The sequence below is a fragment of the Sinocyclocheilus rhinocerous genome, unplaced genomic scaffold (genome assembly GCF_001515625.1).
Source record: "Sinocyclocheilus rhinocerous isolate Xijiao unplaced genomic scaffold, SAMN03320098_v1.1 C36014154, whole genome shotgun sequence".
Classification (NCBI taxonomy): domain Eukaryota; kingdom Metazoa; phylum Chordata; class Actinopteri; order Cypriniformes; family Cyprinidae; genus Sinocyclocheilus; species Sinocyclocheilus rhinocerous.
In genome coordinates this window covers 1-762 of record NW_015770585.1, presented here as the reverse complement: position 1 = coordinate 762, position 762 = coordinate 1, and the positions used below count along the sequence as shown (strand labels likewise).

General features: G+C 34.1%; 1 protein-coding gene across 1 annotated transcript; it reads right to left on the bottom strand.

Annotated features, from left to right (window-relative positions):
* Positions 1 to 7: 7 nt before the first annotated feature.
* Positions 8 to 556, bottom strand: LOC107735377 (olfactory receptor 4F17-like; the record flags this gene model as incomplete). The annotated part of the gene is made up of 1 exon (XM_016547078.1): positions 8 to 556. A coding segment is annotated over exon 1 (549 nt), but the record flags the coding sequence as incomplete, so codon positions are not given.
* Between the last annotated feature and the right edge of the window lie 206 nt (positions 557 to 762).

Below are 762 nucleotides of genomic sequence, written 5' to 3'. Positions count from 1 at the left end.
GGTTCACACAAGATAGTTTGACAATTTCATAGTTGTGGCAGTATACCTTAAACAATTTGTTACCACACATTTTCAGCCTGGCAGTCAAAATACCAGCAAAACCAACACAAATAATTGGATAAAGCCATGCTATAACTATTAAAAGAGTTAGAAAGCATTTGGTAATTATGTTGTTGTAATGCAAAGGTTTACTAATTGCAACAAGCCTATCAAATGCCATTAGCATTAAGATTGTAAGCTCACAAGCTGCATATGAGTAAATGACAACACTCTGTATGAGGCAAGCTTCAAAGGAGATTCTGTGTGTATCATACAGCAGGTCTGTCAGTAACCTTGGGAAAAAGCCAGCTGTACCATATACAGAGTTGATGGATAAACATGAAATCAAAATGTACATGGGTTGGTGCAATGTCCTTTCCAGAAATACAGCAAGCATAATAAGAACATTCAAGTATATGACAACACAGTAAAAAATAAACCCCAAACTGAAAAAAGCATATTTTATGCACCCAAGATTTTCAAACAACATGAAGAAAAAATATGTTCCATTTCCCATTTCCTTACACAAGGGATATTTTCATTGACCTGAGAAAGAGAGAAAACAATATAATTCATATAATTTTGACACCAGAAAATAAACCATGTTCATCACCTTGGAATATAGGTAGCCCTATGTTTGTAGGTGTCCTTTAATGTAAAGTCTTCAGTTAGATTAGTGATTTAATAATTAAATGACTGGCTAGCACAGTGATAATTCAACAG